Consider the following 19,037-nt stretch of genomic DNA (forward strand, 5'->3'; position numbering starts at 1 on the left):
GGAAAGTAAGACGTAAACGCTAGCTTTTTCCATAGCCCATATGGTGGTTTAAAAGCCTGCCTTTTGCACTGCAACACCTGGGCAGGTAAGTATGTTTTTTTTTTATATACAAATGGCTATATATTGACCGTGAACCACTGTCAACTTACCAAATTTGCTGTCAGCGGGGGTAGTTGGAAGAGACAGGCAAAGAGCCAACACAGCGAAGATGATGGAACACGGCGAATCCATTACTCTACCTAGTCTAATCCATTGCACACCTTTGCTAAAACATAATAGTGTCAGTGTTAAATACAGGATGGTCCAAAATTGATGGATGAGATAATTGCGAGTGAAAGTGAAAATATGAGAAGAGCAATTTCTCGGTTCCGCCACTTCTCTTCCGCAGTCGCATCAGGATTCAGCACCGCGGACAGCAACCTTCAGAAGGCGCCCCTCCTAGGTTCTGACGTCAAACACATGGCGAGGGGCCCGCGCCTGGTCTCTGAGCTTGCACCCACAGTGCGCAATAATTTACGGTTAGCCAGTCTCACCACGAAAATAGTAGAGGTTTATGAAATAAAGCTCGAGTAGGCAATATAGAGATAAAACAAAAAAAATGCAATACCAATAAGTCCAAGTGGGCATGAGGGACGTCTATCGCAGAACGCCAGTTACTGGCACCAGGGTTTAAACACCAGCTGGAAGGAGTGGATTTAAACTACATCACAAGTGGAACCCTTTCCCATATATAGTGCACTACTATTGACCTGGGCCTTGTTTCCCAAAAGCATCTTAAAGCTAAGTTCATCTTTAGAACCATATGACCTTATGCCATAAGATGCTTTTGGGAAACTGGGCCCCGAGCCCTATAGGCCCTGGTAAAAAAGTAGTGCACTAACAGTAAAGTAAATTAGCACATTTATAGTTGGACTCAGCATCTGAATAAACAAGTTCATATATCTCTTTATTGTAAGGCTGTATAAACAGTGGCAGGATAATTCTAAAATACCATAATATAGCATGGCTAGTCAAGTTTATACAGAGTTCATACATGCAATGAAATGTCTGGAGTGTTTGTGTTGGATAGAACATAACTAAAAGCATACAAACTACATTTCCATCAATAAATTGTTCAAACAAGAAGTGCATATTGTAGTAACCTTAACACAACACCTTGCGACTTCATCAAGCAGTTCGGACCTCTTGGCAAAACGGTTAAGGTGTTGGCTTGACAGTTGATGGGTTCGAGTCCCAGTCGGGGATACCCCCCAAATTCGCTACAATATGATATACATACTATATACAGGTAGATAGGTGGTAACCTTCTGCTGGGCATCTCTGCCTGTCACACCTCCAGCAGTGCCTGTAAACCAGCTAGAGGGTCATCACCCGGGGACCACCACTCCTCAATGTTACTCTCCTTATCCCGGTACGTCTCCTGGTGGCGGAGCAGTGGTAGGGACGTCTGCCTGTCATCCCCTGCAGCTGGCCTTTAGTTCTTCATTCTTGTCCTTCCTCTTTAGCCACAGAAACTAACCTTCTCTGCCAGTGGTGGACCATAACTAAACGTAAACTATATTTCCTTCAATAAAATTGTGCAAATATGTACTATAAGTTAAACTAAAACATGTGGCAGTGTAAGTGATTTGCAGAGGCTTTTAGAGAGAATCCACAAAGACATGGTTGAAACTCACATTTCAAATGTATTTTTAGCAGTTACTTAGCAATGTTACACACAGTTCAGTTTATGCAGCATAGAGTATACTGACGCAATACATAAATCCAAAGCGCAAATACAAGTCATGCTGCATACACCATGATTGCATAGAAACAACAGAACAGAATAGCTGACACTGGCAACCAATAAATACTTAGTAAATGTTAAATGTGTAAATGAGGTTCTCTTGCCGCTTCATGGGCATGGCATCAGAATCTCATTCAGTGTTGATAGCAGATTCGTAGATTACCCTGGAAAAAGAGGTACAAAAATAAATAATGTAATGTCATTTTGTGGTTGCTATTATGTCATTTTAAAATATAATTTGCCATCTTACAATTCCCAACTTACGAGCATGTTTCCTTAACGTTTAGGGTAAAATGCTATAACAGCTAGCTAACAACTCAAAAATACTTCATTCTTAAAAACATACAAAAGGTAGCAACAGATTTACACCAGTGGAGAGCCATATGGGTCTTGGTCAAAAGTAGTGCACTACAGGATGCCATTTGGGACAGACGTTACAACGTTCATTAATCTAGTCACCTCTGGATGTGACCTTCGTCCTCAGCCGTGACAGCGTAATGTTTCTGAAGCTGTCTGTCGACGGACACGGCTGAACTCTTCAGATCTGCCTTAAACTTCCCAGCTGGAACAAAGACGGGCACAATCATTACAGGCCAGCTACACTGGATACTGAGCTTCTGGCATTCATTTCAATGACACCTGGGCATAAGCAACCGGCTCAGGCCCGAGAACAGTGGATAATGGCACGCTCTCTGCTCCACACCGGCAAAAGTTACACTCCCAGTTTAACAGCTAAACTTTTAGCCACGCCTTGTTAGAAACTATTCATGAATGTGAAATCATTTTCTTTTTTTAAACTAGCGAAATTCTCTTTATTGCAACTTATTTTACTCACTCTGTCTGACAACTGCCAGAATGTGAAGAACTGCAGCCAATCCGGTCAGACCATCAATGACCTCTGAGTCGACAGTTGAGATGATCTCTGCCAGAAAGGCTCTGGGAAAGAGAAGAGGCCTCGGATTAGAAACACCAATGAGGAGAAAAGTACAGTATATATTCCATGGCTGGAGCTCTTTGTACGACGTCGTGTGGGGTTGACTGTTTGGTGTCTGTTCTTCCTTTTTGTGTGGGAAAAATCTGTAAAAACATTTATCACAAAAAAAGGAAACCGAACTGAGCCGGTCAGTGTGAATAGTAATAGAAAGCAGCAAAACGCTTGGGAGTGTAGTTGGTTGTTTACCTTGTGACCGGGGGCGATTTGAGGAGAACGGTCAACAAGATGCTTGAGAGAGGAGGCAAATCCTGGACCGTCTCTGGTGTTATGACCTCTTGAGGATGTGAAATCTAAAATGGAACAGTTTTAAGTTCAGAGCAGATGAAATATAGTACATGTTCTTTATTCGCAACCGATCAACATTTGGAATCACATTTTCTATCTAGGAAAATAGTGTATCAGCCATCTTTGTTGCCTTTTGCAGGGAGTGTTGGGTCGCTGCGAGGGTGGCAGCACAGACGGTTGAAAACACCCCGTTTAGGGGGTTGGAGTCGATGCCTGACCAAGCCTGAACCACCTCTAGGAAGTCTCCTAGAGCGGTAACAGCCAAGTGCCACAGCTACAATAGCCAGGGGAGAGAAACAACCTTAAGTCATCTATTCACATATGCAAGCTGAACATGGACATATCTATCTATAGCGTATCAGAGTAGGGGGTACACTGGGGAGAGCAACATTTAGTTGGTGGTACAGTAACTGAAAAACTTCCTGAGAAGCTTGATACATATGGCCCCAGAGCTGCTTCTATTGTTGGGCCAAATAGGTATTATTTAGACAGCCATTTAAAGTGTGACTGAAGAGACTACCTCTAAATGATCTACGTGTGTGCTTTTGATTGACACTCAAACCATCAAGGCATTTGGGACGCACGCCATCCTCCTCACCTCCTGGCCCTCCTCGGGGTCCTTCCTCAGGCGGCGAGCCATAACCTCCAGGATCTTCTGGAAGACGTTGGTGACCACGGTGAGGATGATGGAGGACTGGTTGTCCTGGGCCTGGTTCTCGGGGACGTAGTTCTCCGCCACCTCCGTCAGCACAGAGAGCAGCAGAGGAACACACAGGTAGCCCTTCTCTGAGAACACAATAAAACACACACACGTCAAATTTCCTCACAGACACATTGAAATGAGTGGCCTAGTCCAGTCAACAACTATTCTAGAGAATCTACGGTTCTAAATGTGCCTTATAGAAATGTTGATTTACAGATGGTCGAAAATGGCATGTTTCTTCATTTAGATTCTGTAGGTCTCTATAATAATATATGTTCAGTATAGATATACTCACCAGAGAGGAGCACAATGGAGCACAGGTGAAGGACCTGCCCTTTGAACTCCTCGTCCCCAAGGCCCACCCGGATCACATCTTTGCTCACCGTCAGTAAACACTGCCAAACATCACCGCAACGTTAGAGCAACCATGTCACTCCACAAAGAGGGACAGAAAAATGACAGATGTTTTTTAAAATTGTTTCAGCATAGTAATTCAGAATTTATAAAACGCAACTCTTTTTAAGAACCTGGAATAATACCGAAAGACCAACTAAACAAACTATATTAATGGGACAATAAAAAAAATATTAATAAAAAATTACATTTTTGTAATTTGTCCTGAAAACGACGCATTGAATAAGCCACCATACCATAGTATCTTAATCTCAAGTGTTGGTGCTGGAGCTCTAGAGAGTTAGTGGAAGCAACAGAAGTGGGTATTAAGATAAATGAGGGGTTTATTTTCAATATCTGATCACAGCAGCAGCCTCTGGGTGACACACTTGAGAGAGTAATGGAAGAAATAACTATAGAAGCCCATTTCAAAAGAATAAATGAGTCCATCTTGCTCTCTGGGAGTGGGAGGCGTACAACGGAGAGCTGATACGTGAGAGTGTGGACCGGAGCTGAATAACAATCTATAAAACAGACTGAGGCAGCGTCCCAAATGGCACCTTATTCCCCATGTAGTGCACTACTTTTGACCAAGGCCTATAGGGCTCTGTCTACAGGTAAAGCACGGGTGTCGAACCCAATTCCTGGACGGCCGAGTATCTCCTGTAATTGATTAGTTATGAGTTCCCCTCACCTGGCTGTCTAGGTCTTAGTTGGACACAAATTGAAAGAAAACACAACCGGCAGACATACAGCCCTCCAGGAATTGAGTTTGACACCTCTGAGGTACCGCGGAGTACTGAACACAGAATTAACGCTTAGGTCTTCTGTACAAAACGATAGTGTAAACCCTGTCCTGTGATTGATACCTGCTACCCTATCCAGAGGGTCACACTTACCTCTACTACCTGCTTGGCGAGGTCCCGCTGCTGCTCAGTGACCCCTCCCTCACTGGGGCCGACCAGGAAGGGCAGCACCCTCTCTGCCACCCACGCTGCCATGTTCTCCACAGGGACAAGGAAATCCCTCCCCTCCGAGAACTGGGAAAGCAAGTAACGGTGGTTATAGCAAGCCCCGGTGGTTATAGCCAAAACACTGCACAGACCAGTAGTTATATCCCAAATAGTGTCTACTAGATCTGGGACTATAAACCAAAGTACCTACAGTACACTGCTCAAACCGACACTTATCGAGGACATTTAGCTGATATTGTTAGTAGCAATACTGTACACAGATTGGTTACAAAGCGGAGGCATGTAGGCAATGGGACTCACTTTGTGCTGTACATGGGCACTGAGACGTGCGTGAAGGGCAAATGCTCTTAGTGCTGTTTCTGCTCTGGGTACATTGGCCTGGGCCTCAGAAGAGCTCATATGGGATAACAGCACTGACTGAGAAGGAAAACATGACACAGGATACCACCTCTGTTCATAGCCTCTCACCGCACATATAACCAATCTATACAGCTCTGTAATTATATTATCTACTCTACCTTCCAGGCCCCGAGGGCTTTGTGCAGCTGTTTGAGCTGGCCCTGCCTGAAGGGCAGGATGCAGTCCCGCGTGGAGGTACGGCTGACCAGGTACTCCAGGTAATCTAGCCCCAGGTCTGGCTTGGCCTCCACCGTCTCCTGGATGCGCACTTTCCGACTGGTGTTCCCTTTGCCCTGTGGAGGAGAAGGGGGAGCAGAGAGGTGGGGTAATGTCCAACGATGTCATGATTACATCTCAGTACACTACTATATAGTGCACTACTTTAGAACAGCGAACCTATGGACCCTGGTCGAAAGTAGGTCAATATATAGAGAATAGGGTGCCATTTGTGACACAACCTCTGTGCGTGTTGCTTACAGCGGGGGTGGGTAAGGCATCAGTGAGCCAGTCTGTGATGAGCTCCAGGACGTGTGCAGCCTGGCCCCAGCTACACAGGCACTCGATGATCTGACTGTACTGGGACACCTTGGCCCCCGCCTCCAGCCTCTTCAGCCTGGACAGCACCCCACAGCTGGAACACAGGGACCAGAGAGACAGGGTTAACACAGACAGAGACACAGAGAGAGTCTGAAGAGGCCAAAAAGGACGACAAGTTAGCAGGACCCCCACAGACCTGAAAGTGGGGACAGAAGCTGGGGGCAGTAGGGAGGCCAGTTGGATGAGGGGAACTGTGCAACGCTCCTCCTGAAAGAGAGAGAAACAAGGTGAGGCCATCTTAAATGATGGGGAAGATATCTGGGGTGCGTACCAATAATCTTACCTTCTTCCTTTAAGTGCGAACTCGTTCACTACTCCCCACACATTTAAAAGCATTAGACTGGTGTAGGCATGGGCTAGAGGGCGTTTCCATAAACCAGTCATTTCCTTTCAAATCTATGAAGGGAAGTGAACAAGTGTTCACTTAGGAGAGATTATTGGGACACAACCGAAGTTGTGACTGCCACGGGGTAAACTCCAGTCCACCTCACACCTGGAAGACATTGAAGTACTTGGGCACAACGGAGCCAAACTTGGCAGTGGTGTACTGGAGGGCGTCCTTGTTGAGCTCCAGGGCTTTCCGGATGCTCCTCCACAAGATCACCACCACCTCCAGCAGACTGGCCATGGCCGCCGTGTCCTTGACCGACAGGACATGCTCCAGAACCTACAAGGAACTTTGTTTTAAAATCTGGGATTTAAAATAAAACAAAGCGGTCACTGTGCAACTTGTTGTGGTCAACAGCTGAGCGATGGGGCTGGAGAAATATAATATATATAAATATGAGTCCAGTAGGTACTTGCACTCAAACCACAAATAGGAAAACACCAAGGAGGCCGGGATGCACCAAGGAGGCAAAATATGCTTAAATGAATACCATGCTCAAAATATTTTTTTTACACTTACCTTTTGAGCACGGCATTCAATGAAGTATATTTCAGCACATCAGCCTCCTTGTTTTTTTCTCTCTTTTTCATGGTTCGAGAACTACTGAACTCTAAGGAAATGTTTTCTCTCGCACCGGCCACTATTCATTCTAGCCTGAGCGCAAACCCTCATACTAGCTTTCTATGCTGGAGACGTGTAAACACTTAAATTCCTAGACAGAGCTACGGATGTAAGGACTGACCATCCAGTACACCAGAGAGACCGATCAAAATGATCGTTTTTACCATGTCTTGAAGCTGGAAAGTGTTTGTTTAGAACTACATTTACAAACAATTGAGTAAAAAAAGATTATACGTTGGGTTATATGATGGGGTGCGACAGGAACTGAGCGGAGGCATTTAGCTGAAGGGGTGGGATGTACATGTACCAATTCTATATTACAATTTGAATGATGGAAAAATCTTGATTATCGTACATGCATTCCATTGACAAACGACAATTTCCTTAGTCTTGTAAGTGAGCTGACATTCAGTGCTACAAATCAGTCTTACACTTGTGTTCTCCTTGTTTGAGTTTGTCTCATTCAGGTCTTCAGTCTGGATGCAGGCATTCAAACACCGGCGGATTGTCAGCATCAGCTTGACTGGGACACAAGCGGGTACAGTAAAACAGACTTTAATTCAGGGTTTTCTAACAACTTCAAATGACTCTCATAACATCTGCTAGCTAGATACGTAGTTTGAATATGATCTAGGGGGAATAAAGACCTTAGACAGGTCAGTACTGTCAACTGTCAACAGATTAACGAGTGATTTAAATGGATAGTTCGAGAGTTTGGCAATGAAGCCCTTTTTCCCCACTACTTACCCAGAATCGGATGAACTCATGGATACCATTTGTATATCTATGCTTGCAGTTTGAAGGAAGTTGAAGGTCGTTTCTGGAGCGATTGCTAACTAGCGTTAGCGCAATGACCGGAAAATGTCAAACTATCCCTTTAAATCCCACATATGCTGACAGGAGCTACATACTGTAGCTGAAGGCCAAACTGACCTATATTAGTGAGGGCTGTGTAGGAGCTACTGTATACAACTGCAGGTTAAACTCACCTATGTTAGTGGGGGCTGTGTAGATGTGTGCATACTGGTAGAAAGTCCTAGCTGCCTTGGGGTTCATCTGAATCAGAGTGACGCAGCGCTCGCACCACACCTCCACTGATTGGTTGACGGGGAAGAAGGAATTGAAGAGGAGGTTGACGATGCGCTTGGAGACAGGCTGCGAGTCGACGGCCAGACGGGCCAGCAGGTGATCCATGGAGGACACCTTCCAGAACTGGAGAGGAGAGAGAGGAGGGGTACGGCAGGGTGAGCATCACAAATAATGTCTGACAGTACTACTGAGATAAGCGGGGAATCAAAAAGCTTTCTCCCAACACAAACAGAAATAACTACAGTGTATTTCCTGACAAAATGACAATGAAGAAATATACATTTAGTATAATGTATAGTAGTACTTTGAATATCTTCATTGTTGTCTTTTTGTTTGGTAATACGTTGTGGTTTTGCACAAAACAGAAATACACGCAAGCGGTGTTTTTACCTTGGCGGCTCGCACTGCTTTGATCTTGAGCAGCATGTTGAGGAAGGCCACGCGTACTTTCTCCGAGGTGTCATGGAGGCTGTTCTTCAGAGCTGGCAGCAGCTGCTCCAGCAACGGGTGACTGTGGCCATTGTCCAGCACGATGGTCAAACACTGGAGATTTAATTGTAATCCATAATAACAACAACACATAACCGCAGTGATGACTAGAGGGGGGTCAGAGTTCATATAGGTCTGCATCCCAAATGGCGCCCTATTCCCTATACAGGGCACTGCTTTTGACCAGAGCCGTAAGGACCTGTCAAATTAGTGCACTATATAGGGAATAGGGTGCCATTTGGGACATAGCCTTAATGTTCTAATATATGTAGTGTTTTATTGTATTCAATACTGTGGTAACTCACCTTGAAGACGGAGCAGCGGACATCGGGGGAGGTGGTATCATTGGCCAGCTCTACCACAATCTTCTTGAGGAAGTCGGTGATGACAGTGGGGGGGATGACCTCCCAGCACTTGGCCAGGATCTTACAGACCCCGAGGGTGGCTGTGGAGCGCACCAGAGGCTGAGGGTCCTCTAGCAGGCGCTGACATGTTACAAACACACACCGACACACAGGAACAAACAGGTGAGAGCTTTAGAATATTAAGCAGACATCACTTATTAAACAGGAATACACTGTACACAGTGCTCATAAAATAGACTCACTACACTTGAACTATTTAACCCTTTAAAATCGACACAGAAACATTCTATGTTTCATAATTCCACATTTGAGTCATTTGGCAGACGCTCTTATCCAGACTGATTTCAGGGTTAAGTGCCTTGCTCAAAGGCACAGACAGATTTTTCATTTTTCATCTTAGTCGGCTTGGGGATTCGTACCAGCAATCTTTCGGTTACTGGCCCAACGCTCTTAACTGCTAGGCTATCTGCCGCATATTAGCTCAACTTATGGCATTTCAGGGATTCACAAACATAAAACGACCACTTGGAAATTCAACGTCATAATACGTTGACTTACGACCAGCGTGTCCAGTTGTTTCTGGATGGTCTCGTCCATCTTCTCACTGTTCTGGCTAGGATTGTGGATAGGGAAGGCCTCGGTGAAGAGCAGAGTGGCATTGGCCCGGACCTCAGAGTTGGCAGCCTACAATGATAGAGAGAAGACTCCTTCATTAGTCAAACAACAACAAAAAACACTATCCAGAAATAAAGAGAGTACGTGTATCAAGGAAAATTTGACTGTACGCTTAGCGCTCTCCAGAGAATGGGCTTGTAGAGTCTGTAAAGCATCTCATCCAACCCATGGCGGCCCTTCCGTTTGTGAAAGTAGCTCAGTATCTACACAGATGAGAGTTAAGTCACACACATAAAATAAACGGCAACCATTGCAGTGAATATGTAGACTTTGTGGTAAAGTAAGCCAGCTGGAGGTTTGCTGATATGATGCTAAAGCCTTAGTCTTGTTATGAAAAAATATAAAATAAATACAGGAAATGTGTGCTGTTGAAGTAGTACTTTTCCATATATATATATATATATATATATATATATATATATATATATATATATATATATATTTTTTTTTTAAATACATATATTTTTAATCAATAGTTACATATCTCAATATTATATTGATATTTGACTCAAAGTATCGATTTGTAAAAAATAATAATAATTAAAAAAATATATATATTATTTCTGAAGCAGACAGAGTGAGAAATATGTTTGAAACATACCAAGTCAAAATGTTCACGGCACTCACCTGTCTGACTTTGGCATGGACGGGCGAGGTCCTGTGCAGGAGCACAGCGTGCTGCATGAGGTCCTGGATGCACGTGCTCTCTATCTGCTCCAGACAGACCCCAGAAGCCTTCTTCCAGGCCCGGCAGTAGATCTCAGCTATGTGGTCAGTGTGGGGCCTGGGGGGAAAAAATCTACGTTCAACCAAGCAGTCAAAAAACAGGTATATCATCATGAATTGAATAGGAGAAAGCCATTGCCTCCTGACGGCTACTTTTGAATAAGTAAACCTTGACCGAGCCAGAACGGCCTATCTCCTGTTTCTGTAGCGGGAGGCAGCTTGATGTGCAAGTACACCTCCTGGACAGGACACTAAGTCTGTCATGGGGCCTTAACCTAAATGCTGAGTGCCAAGCTGAAAGGCATCGGGTCCCATTTTTGTTGAGTCTTTGGCATGACTCGACCGGGGATCGAACCCCCAACCTCCCCGGCATTATAACAGGGACACTTAGTACCTTAATAGGAAACTACAAATGCAAACACTTACTTTGCAAAGTAAGGTAGCTGGTTTTTGATGGTTCCATGGATCATCTGGATGAAGTTGACATTCCAGCTAAAGAGGAAGACCATCAGACGCTTTCCCTGCCAGCGAAAGTCATGTTATCAGAACGACAATGTGAGCATGATCGCATAGCATAAGATCTCACACACACACACACACCAGACCCGGGTTTCAAATACATGAAAAAAATATGTAAAAACATTCAGCTTTCTTTTGTCTGGAGTTCCAGGTGGTCAGGGTTTGCAGTTTTGGGACTTTTCTTTTGGTTTATTAAGCTAGGCAAGCTCAAACGGGCAGAGAAAATATTTGAAATTCAATCCATTTTTAAGTATTTAAAAAAACAGTTCTGACACACACACACACACACCACCCCAATAAAAAGACATACTTACATCTTCGTTTTTAATGTGATTGACACTGAGGAAGCACTGTAGCAGCAGATCGATCAGCTCCTTGCTGCACTCCGACGCAAAGTCCACAGTGAACAGCACCTCATGGAAACCCCAAAGCCTTTGGATCTCAGCCCCCTGAGAACGTGCACAGAACGCATCGACAACATTCAGCAAACCACATACAAAACGGGTCAATGCAGACGCCAAAAGACAAAGGTGCCAAGATGAGACAAAAAGTTAGTACACAGATATTCTTCCCCCAGAGACACATACTGGAGAACAGCCTAAAATGCAGATACTGCCTGCAGGGAATCCATCTCACTAGGTCAGAAACGAGAGGATCACAAATCATAATCGTATATCACTCCAATGCAAACAGCCACCTCTCTGATACACTAGTGTAGAAGAAGACTTCAGTTCTGACAGAGATAAAATGAAGATGATCCCTGAATGAGAGTACCGGGTGATTAGAGAGCACTCGTCTGTTGTCAAGAATAGATCACCTTTGATAACTAACAATCACCAAAATAAAAGCTAGACAGTCAGAGAGAAACAAATTCCCAAAATGATGCATTCAGGAGTATTTTGGTCATGGCATGCGGCCCCAATTGATTTTGTTATAATGTTTCAGTCACTTAGATAGCATAACCCATGGCAAAATGTGTAGAACTGCAGGAAATGAGCCTCATAACTGCAACATTTTTTATCTCCACCACATGGCAAAATGTGTAGAATTACAGGAAATTAGCTTTGAAACTATTTTGTCATTACGGGCCAACAGGAGGGCCTCTACAATTTCCAGTCAGAGACCACATCATTGGGCACATCCATAGCCACATCACACACACCAGAAAAAAACCTGGTAGCCTATCATTTTGTATTTCCCACCAAAATAACTGAAAGCAAGTCCAGAAAGCTCGCTAGAGAAAAAGGAAGACCGACAGAGAGCAAAACAGAAAAACAACAACAGGCCATGTTGGTGCTAAAGGGTACGTACTGGTTTCTTCAGGATGAGGGTCTTCTCCAGGCTTCCAAGGAAGGCTGTGCGGCCCAGCGCTTCTTTACCAAGGAGGCCTTTCTTCCACCAGGCCTCGCACAGACCGTGGATAGCCTGCCGCAGAGGCATCTCAGAGGCAGGAAGGTAAGGCAGGACACCTGGGGTTGTTGGACAGAGACAGACTGAAGGGTTGGAGTACTTAAAATAGTCTGGCTGACACCTAACTCAAAGTCCTCCTGACTTCAGTCTGGAAAGGCTCTTTTGATGTTGTCAGCACGGTGTCGATAACTGCTTTTTTACTGATTGGTTCTCCTCTGTGTCTTTCTCACTCAAACACACACATGGATAGCCACACAGCCCCTGAGCGCCGCCAAAGCGCAGCCAGAAATAAGTACAACTCTGCACAAACCCTGCATCTACAAAGGCCTCCTGTCCAGACCAGTGTGTCAGCTCTCCCTCATTGACCATGTGAGTCGTGTTAACCAAGCTCCGTAAAACATGTATTTTCAAACGCTTTGAGATTCTTTCCATACTAAAAAAGCACTATAGAAATTAAATGTATTCTTTTTACTATAAAACAAGGATAGAGTTAATACAAAAAAACTCACCATTTAATATGTTGCCACACTCTAAGAGAGAATTGTAGGTGTCGCCATCCTCAATGACATCCACAGAAGCTTTGACCACTAGAGTCACTCCCTCAAGGACAGACATGGTGTGTGTCTAAATAACGAAATAGATGACCACCTCTCAATCAAGGAAGAGTAGACAACTGAACACTGACATCACATGTAGGAGATGAAGTCAGAGCAAGAATAAAACAAATGCTGTCATGCCCAGTGTGGAAAAATATATATATAGAGAGAGAGTGGTCAGGATGTGGAATTGCTATGATACTACAATTCTCCATGGCAGAAAAACAAGGCAGACTAAACTCTTTGGTCGAACCTTCTTTATGTCAAATAGTGTGCACTATAGCTTGGGGAAAAAAACATTTGACTCTGGGTGACAACATAATGCATTTTCTTTCCAACATTAGGACTGTATCCCTTAAATTTAATCTGCTTCATGTTTTATGTCCTTGCCACGATACTAGTATTGTGACAACTCTACTCACTAGTACTCACCCGGTCTGGGGACACCACCTCCATGTCATTGTCCTCCTCTAAGCCAGCATCCCAGTGCTCTGGTGCGAAGGCTGCCAGCTGGTCACAAAGTAGTGTGACTAGTCGGGCCCACAGTGCCTCTCTCTGGCCCTTTGGCAGCTCCTGCAGGACCTCATCTAGGTCAAAGGGCTCAGCCGTGTCCTTCTGTGGTAACATTACAGCCAACCGGGTCAGAGGCAAGGCTCAAATAGATAGACGAGCATAAGGAATCAGTATGGTAGACAATACTCATTTTGAGATTCATGATATTGGTCCTATAAGACAGGGGTTCCCAAACTTTTTCACTGAAGCCCCCCATTGGGGAACATCCCAGGTCCCCCTTGTACACACGCCACATCTATGTGCACAAGCACTGTTTTTGACAAAGGGTTGCCCTCTTGTTGTCGGAGAAGTTTAAAGCTTATTTCCTGCAATTCTGTACATTTTGCCATGGCTAATGTGTGTGTATTCATGTGATATTTGAGTGATTCAAACATTACAACAAAATATATGGGCTAAAATACGTGTGCATATCAGAAAAGTTATAAATAGCTCTCTAAGGTATGCAATGACTGACATGACAAGGAAAACTGATGATGCACTAGATACCCAATTTCGAAATTGCACCTTGTGCATTCTACTATTACCACTTTTAATAGTAAGTTGAAAGCCTGACTGTTTATTTATTATTATTTTTGTTTGGGGGGGGGGGGGGGGGCAGCTTAGGAACCACTCCTATTCATATTTGAAGTTTTGCAAAAACAACATTGTAGCTAATGTTACTCACATGGAGTTTAGTGAAATTGAGAAATTCCCCCACATTGTCTTTGCAGATGGAGTCTAAAAATGCCTCTCGCTTAGACATGTTTAGCCAGCACTGTGAAATAAGAAGTAAAATATCTCGTTAAATCTGAATAACAATAATGTTAGCTAACAAACCGAACTTGCTTCGTGTTTCCGTTTTATGGACAAAAAATAAAAACTAGAGTTCATCAGCATATCATATACCACTAGCTAAGTTAATGTTAAATACATACCAATGTCGTATGCCGTTCTTATAAATCATCAACTATTTTCTTATTATAACTTAGCTAACGCAGCTTCCCCGCGCAAATTTTGATTTGACAACGTCCAGAGCCATGTGACACACTGTTGTGACGTCTCCAGAGACGGAAAAGGAAGTGAGACATCCCACTCCCTCATTTTAAATAGAAGTCAATGATCTAAGAAGACCAGAGACCCAGTTACTATCGCATTGGTGTCTATGGGAGAGCCACCCCCTTAAATAACCCGGAACAGATTATTTTTATTTGTTGCGCAATGGTAAACAGCCTGAGTGAACTATCTTCATTCATCCACTATCTTATATACCTTTGTGCCCAACATCACGATACATCCCAAGCAGACCAGGGTTTGGAAAGTCAATGGGAGAAGTGAACAATTCTTCCTGAGTTTACGTTTTAGTCATTTAGCAGACTCTCTTATCCAGAGCGATTTACATAAGCAATTAGGGTTAAGTTCCTTGCTCAAGGGCACATCGACAGATTTTTCAACTATTTGGCTCGGGGATTACTTACGGTTACCTGCTACTTGCCGCCCATTAACTATATTGCTTGTGGTTACCCGCAACAGCTCAGGGAACCTGGGCACCTGGAGCAGGGTAATAATAACGTCAACACTTGCTATAGTGGGCCCTAACAGTACGCCACCCCATTATCCGTGCCCACCTCTCTGGCCAGGCAGAGCCCAGCCGTTGTGTCTGAAGGGCTGGGTAGGTCTGAAGCCATAGTGAGGAGGACGTTGTTAGTTTTTCGATGTATGAAGGTACAACCTAGATTTGAGCCAATGTCGTAAATAGCTGAACATGTTATTACTCCAAACTCCTGAATGTGACAAACAGACACGTTTTAATTTTCGTCAAAAGTAACTATATCGAAGCAGTGCCTTTGAGTGGACGGCAAGCGCAGTTCGGTGAGGTGTTTCTGCGCATGAGCTTAGCTTGCTAGGCATTTTCATACTAAACCATCTTTGACTGTATAGCCTACTTTATTTAAGCAGCATTTTTGTGTGTAGAGCAAGGCTACTTATGTTATTGATTTTTGGAGTAATAACTAATTTACCAAGGCCAAACTCAATCGCACCTGAAATGTCAGGCAATTTATTTAAACAGCTCTTACACTAAAAGGGCATGATCATAATTTTGACAAGTTCACAGTTTTAATTCAACCTTATATAGAAAATAAAGTTTGACTGCTCTGGGCCGGGCCTTTAAAGTAATCTGTAAACACACACACAAACACACACACATTGTGTTAGTGTTATTTTTAAATGCTAAAGTAACACAATAGTAAATAATAAATTAAAAGAACATCTCAACTAAAGTTGCATCTGAGAAACCACTAGATGGAGCTTATGTACAGCAAAACAAGGACCTAGTAGATACATACAGTAAGCTCTCAGACATAGAAACAACAGTCTCACAAAGGCTTACAATGAATTTAGAACCAGGCAAATTTTCACAGGGAAGTCAAGTCATTACACACAACAAAAACACTTTAAATTAAACTTTTTTTTTTTTAATTAAAGAGAAACAACTCTTTATTATTCAAAACAAACCATGAATATACTTATTCCAAATGTGAGAACTTGATTCCTAACAGGTTTCATGTACATTTGTACAGCAAGTGTGAAGGTGTTTAATGTTAAGGCACAGGAAAGATAACTGACAGAGTATTTAAGATGTTTGTAATGCATAATATGAACGTGTTTCAAGATAAAACAGCATTGCATGGCTTATACGTGTAGGAGTAGCCTATGGCACATTCTGTCATCATTCGACAAAATAAAAACAAAACTTCACACAATGTTGCAAATTTGTTTTTTGCATAATGTGTCTGGTGTAAGAGACCATTCATATATGGTCCTCTATTCATTTACAAATGATTTATTACGATAACCAAACTCAAACTCTTATCTGTTTAGATATACTATTCCTGTACACCAGAGCAGAACATATCCCGCCCCGACATACCCCCTTCATCTGAACATAATTCTATATTGCACTGGATCCTTCAAAATATACAGTATAGAATATACTGAACAATCATTTGATATTTTTTTGATGTGAATCCACTGGTAGGACTTTTGATCACTGTAGGAGTAATTGATTACCGTTAGCATGAAGAAAATAGGCGGAAGTAAACAATGACCAAATAACACTGCATGACAAAAATATATAAAACAAATTAACTGGTCATCCTTGTTTACAGCTTGTAAACTACCATAGCAGCAATATCTGTCGTTTTGATGAGAATTACGGTCACATCAATAGATATGGAGTCCATTCAATGTCAAAGAAAACAAATAGGATTCCAACATCATTTCCTTCAATAGTAACAAATAACAATGAAAACTAATTAGTCCATATAAACACTGAACAAGTTAGAAAACAAGGCAGTAAATGTGCTTTTTGACACATTAACCAAAATCTTCTGATCAATGTTTTTTGCTTTTAACAGGACAATTTTGTGAAACTTTGACGTCTTTCAATAGTGCAGGAACAGCATGTTACAGCAAGCGTCAAGTTGTATCTCTACATGCGTCAACATGATAAACACACAAATTAAAGGGGGAAAAAAGTAAGAAAATTAAAATGATGTCCCCTTTGATAAGTGATAACACTAAATTAAAGCAGAGTGATGGGTGTTACTATGAATGTCAATTGGCAATAAAATTAGATTTTTGTCATGCCTATAAAGCTTTTTTGAATTGAATGTCACTAGAGTTGAAACAGCAGGATGTGTGTTTATGATTATGGAGGTGAGGTCTTCCTATGTCCCTCTATGCCTGGACCGTTTTGCGGCTTCCATCTTCAGTGAGGTCATACCTACAAGACACCAGTGGGGCAACAAATGGCAATGGCTTAAAACTAAAATATGACTAACAAATATAATACATACACAGGATTTCTATAGCAATTTGCTCACACCCAAAGATGCAACCATAGAATGAACAACCTAGTTTATTGAACCAAATTAAATGTGTATCAAATGTTAACACAAATACAGCACAGAGCTGACAACACAAATTGGGTAAAGGAGCATCTTACCATTGCGTCCAGCCCTTGGATATATCCTCACCACTCAAATCCACCATCACCTATAATAAGTAAAGTAGCATTGGTCGAGTCAACAACAATCAGATAACATTCCTCATGCTCCTTTATTTGGGTAGCGAAAGGTTGCTGTATTGAATCCCTGAGCTGACAAGGTAAAAATATGTTGTTCTGCTCCTGAGCAAGGCAGTTAACCCACTGTTCCCCGGACGCCGAAGACGTGGATGTCGATTAAGGCAGCCGTCCGCACCTCTCTGATTCAGAGGGGTTGGGTTAAATGCGGAAGACACATTTCAGTTGAATGCATTCAGTTGTACAACTGACTAGGTATCCACCTTCCCTTTCTTTTTTCAAGTGCAAATGCCACCGTAATCCCACTAAAGAGTACCACTTTTGACCAGGGTTCATAGGGGTCTGGTCAAAAGTAGTGCACTTCATAGGGAGTAGGGTGCCATTTGGGACACATTCTATCTTGTGAGGATACACTACCTTCCCGAGGAGTCCTCTGTGTTTGGACAGTATACTTCCTCCATTCTTCACAGCGATGTCCAGAGTTCTCCTGTGCAGCTCCACCATGGACACACTAAACTCAAACCTGCAGACGAACAAAACACACTGTAGGATTCTCCTTTATTTCTGAGTGAGGATTTCCTACTGCAGTGATACTGGGTAATGAATGAATCCAATGGATGACGTTGTGAATTATTTTGATGGTTGTGAAAAGGTTGCATAATGTAGGTGGTGGCCATAGAGAACCAATGTACTACTATTACTTATAAGTGCTATATGTAATTCTATGGTTGTGGCCTACAGTGACAGTCAGTCAGAACTCACGTTTGATCATACACAGGGTTCAGGGTTTTCTTTATGGTGCTGGTCTTCCTACGGCCTGTCCGGCTCTTGTCAGGGAGCAGATAAATCCGAATGAAAGGATCTGATCCATCCTTAGCGAACGCAATGAGGTTTCTGAGGGCAAAATGTACATGGGGTCCGTCAGGCACATTGAAATTAAAGTAAATCCTGTAAATCCTGAACTTGTGGTAATTAAGATGAACACGGACGGGCGGTTTCCTGGACACACATTAAGCTTAGTCTTGGACTAAGGCTCTTTCGATGGAGAATCTCCAATGAGCATGTTTTTTAGTCCAGGACTAGGCTTAATCTGTGTCCAGGAAACTGGCCTATACTGTATGCGGCTGGTCTAGTGTGTTATGTGAGGCCACTGACTGACCGACAGGCATGCACCACCACGATGAGCTTGTTCCTCTGGGAGCTGTGGCGGACAGTCAGTTGAATCTCCCCCATGGGGTATGGACTAGGGGCAGACCCACTGAAAACACAACACAGCACAGATTTATGATTACAGTGGCTTGCGAAAGTATTCACCCCCTTGGCATTTTTCCTATTTTGTTGCCTTATAACCTGGAATTAAAATAGATTTTTTGGGGGAGGTTTGCATCATTT

At 43.0% G+C, this 19,037-nt stretch overlaps 2 protein-coding genes across 5 annotated transcripts in view; both read right to left on the reverse strand.

Moving 5' to 3' along the window:
- Nucleotides 1–930: 930 nt before the first annotated feature.
- Nucleotides 931–14,596, reverse strand: LOC120028074 (condensin-2 complex subunit G2-like). Of its 4 annotated transcripts, XM_038973229.1 has the most exons (27): nucleotides 14,497–14,596; nucleotides 14,247–14,336; nucleotides 13,442–13,624; nucleotides 12,923–13,037; nucleotides 12,315–12,472; nucleotides 11,318–11,452; nucleotides 10,911–11,005; nucleotides 10,386–10,542; nucleotides 9,869–9,961; nucleotides 9,642–9,767; nucleotides 9,024–9,203; nucleotides 8,620–8,772; nucleotides 8,130–8,352; nucleotides 7,572–7,663; nucleotides 6,625–6,798; nucleotides 6,268–6,338; nucleotides 6,012–6,165; nucleotides 5,654–5,827; nucleotides 5,436–5,552; nucleotides 5,061–5,201; nucleotides 4,064–4,163; nucleotides 3,664–3,851; nucleotides 3,196–3,339; nucleotides 2,967–3,070; nucleotides 2,622–2,722; nucleotides 2,246–2,348; nucleotides 931–1,950 (listed from the first exon to the last, which is right to left on the reverse strand). In XM_038973229.1, the coding sequence occupies exons 2-27, from the start codon at nucleotides 14,322–14,324 to the stop codon at nucleotides 1,917–1,919; spliced, it is 3,393 nt and encodes a 1,130-aa protein (XP_038829157.1). In that variant the 5' UTR covers nucleotides 14,325–14,336; nucleotides 14,497–14,596; the 3' UTR covers nucleotides 931–1,916. The 4 variants fall into 4 exon arrangements, with proteins under 4 accessions (XP_038829157.1, XP_038829154.1, XP_038829155.1 ...); XM_038973226.1 differs by lacking the exon at nucleotides 3,196–3,339; XM_038973227.1 differs by lacking the exons at nucleotides 3,196–3,339; nucleotides 9,869–9,961.
- Nucleotides 14,597–17,563: 2,967 nt separating this feature from the next.
- Nucleotides 17,564–19,037, reverse strand: part of LOC120028017 (extended synaptotagmin-2-A-like) — a 31,782-nt gene continuing 30,308 nt past the window's right edge. Inside the window, exons 19-22 of the mRNA XM_038973132.1 lie at nucleotides 18,805–18,903; nucleotides 18,408–18,539; nucleotides 18,063–18,168; nucleotides 17,564–17,617 (exon numbers count right to left, since the gene is read on the reverse strand). Of these exons, the coding sequence (XP_038829060.1) occupies nucleotides 17,564–17,617; nucleotides 18,063–18,168; nucleotides 18,408–18,539; nucleotides 18,805–18,903 (391 nt within the window). The remainder of the gene's footprint in view (nucleotides 17,618–18,062; nucleotides 18,169–18,407; nucleotides 18,540–18,804; nucleotides 18,904–19,037) is intronic.

Source organism: Salvelinus namaycush, chromosome 33 (assembly GCF_016432855.1).
Source record: "Salvelinus namaycush isolate Seneca chromosome 33, SaNama_1.0, whole genome shotgun sequence".
Taxonomy (NCBI): domain Eukaryota; kingdom Metazoa; phylum Chordata; class Actinopteri; order Salmoniformes; family Salmonidae; genus Salvelinus; species Salvelinus namaycush.

Coding starts and splice junctions, on each gene's coding strand:
- LOC120028074 (XM_038973229.1), bottom strand. CDS start 14,324: ATGTCTAAGCGAGAGGCATTTTTAGACTCCATCTGCAAAGACAATGTG. Junction 6,339..6,624: donor AGTACTTCAATGTCTTCCAG/GTGTGAGGTGGA, acceptor TCTCTCTTTCAG/GAGGAGCGTTGCACAGTTCC. Junction 3,340..3,663: donor ACCCCGAGGAGGGCCAGGAG/GTGAGGAGGATG, acceptor TGGCTATTGTAG/CTGTGGCACTTGGCTGTTAC.